Source organism: Limulus polyphemus, unplaced genomic scaffold (genome assembly GCF_000517525.1).
Source record: "Limulus polyphemus unplaced genomic scaffold, Limulus_polyphemus-2.1.2 Scaffold3057, whole genome shotgun sequence".
NCBI classification, from domain to species: domain Eukaryota; kingdom Metazoa; phylum Arthropoda; class Merostomata; order Xiphosura; family Limulidae; genus Limulus; species Limulus polyphemus.
The window spans coordinates 74,063-75,502 of record NW_013668667.1 but is presented as its reverse complement, the minus strand read 5'-3'; the positions used below and the strand labels follow the sequence as shown (position 1 = coordinate 75,502).

At 34.6% G+C, this 1,440-nt stretch overlaps 1 protein-coding gene across 1 annotated transcript in view; it reads left to right on the top strand.

The window, feature by feature from the left end:
* LOC111088055 (transient-receptor-potential-like protein) overlaps positions 1–1,440 on the top strand; it is a 27,755-nt gene that overhangs the window by 23,978 nt on the left and 2,337 nt on the right. Inside the window, exon 4 of the mRNA XM_022396912.1 lies at positions 874–1,061. Coding sequence (XP_022252620.1) covers positions 874–1,061 — 188 coding nt within the window. The remainder of the gene's footprint in view (positions 1–873; positions 1,062–1,440) is intronic.

Here is a 1,440-nt window from a genome sequence, read left to right as displayed (position 1 = left end):
ATATATATATATAAATTTATATATATATATCTATATATATGTATATCTATATATTGAGATATTGATATCAGGGTTGGAAAGAATAAGCTATCAGTTAAGGAGAGGTGTAACAAATAGACGCACGTAATTAATATCGTTGAATACTCGGAAATGTAATATGTGGTTCGAGGGAGAAACGACATAGGAAGATGAAATAATCAGATACAAGTAAATTTGGTAACAGGAAAATTCAATTATTGGATAAGGATTATGTAACTACATATCGGATAAAGAAGACACTACCTTGGAATTCTGTGAAATATAACCATAAAATTCAATGAGATATAACCATAACGTATGGGGAAATTTTACTAACTGGTGCAAAGAGACGTAGCCATCGGATACAGAGAAGTAAAATCATATAAATTAAAAGGAGATGTGCGAATATATGCCAGAAGATGTCGCTCTGTGGATGTCAATAGATAACCCACGCACGAGAACACAACTATTATTTCTACACTGTATAGATTTTAAGTTAGGTTTATCCTATATGTGTGATTAAAGGCGGATTGGGCCTGGGCCAGTGAGGTGATAACCCGGTTATACTGTCCCAGTGCTACTGACTAACATACTGCACATCTATATGTACATCATCCTGATTTTTGTGTATTTGCCCGGGCCGACTTTTAGTCTCCCAATCCGCCCCTGTAGTGTGATACTATTAGTTTTTAAGCCTATTTTTGTTTTGAAATAGAAGAATCACGAAGTAAGGATAGAGTGCTCTGATGTCTTTCGTTTACGCTACTAAAATTAGTACAACTGCCAAATTTTCTTTATGTCTCTCTATACTTATACATTATCTTGTAAAGGTATTTTTTCCTATCCCACCGACAGGTTTATGTAATGTCTGCAAGGAAAGCTTGAGGAACCCATCCTATGACCTCGCTGCATGGAGAATGAGTTGTTACCGGGCTATTTCTAGTCCAATTTATGTTGCCCTGACTTCTGATGACCCCATCCTAGCGACATTCCTGTTGCATGACGAGCTGCAGCTATGTATTAGCATGGATGAACAATACCGAGTAAGGAAAGTAGCATAATATATCAATAGTGAATAATGGGTTCCTGCTAATAGATATCCACTTATCATATGATATCAATAGTGAATAATGGGTTCCTGCTAATAAATATCCACTTATAATATGATGTATGTAGTGAATAATTGGTTCCTGCTAATAAATATCCACTTATAATATGATATCTGTAGTGAAGAATGGGTTCCTGCTAATAAATATCCACTTATCATATGATATCAATAGTGAATAATGGGTTCCTGCTAATAAATATCCACTTATAATATGATGTCTGTAGTGAAGAATGGGTTCCTGCTAATAAATATCCACTTATAATATGATGTCTGTAGTGAATAATTGGTTCCTGCTAATAAATATCCACTTATAA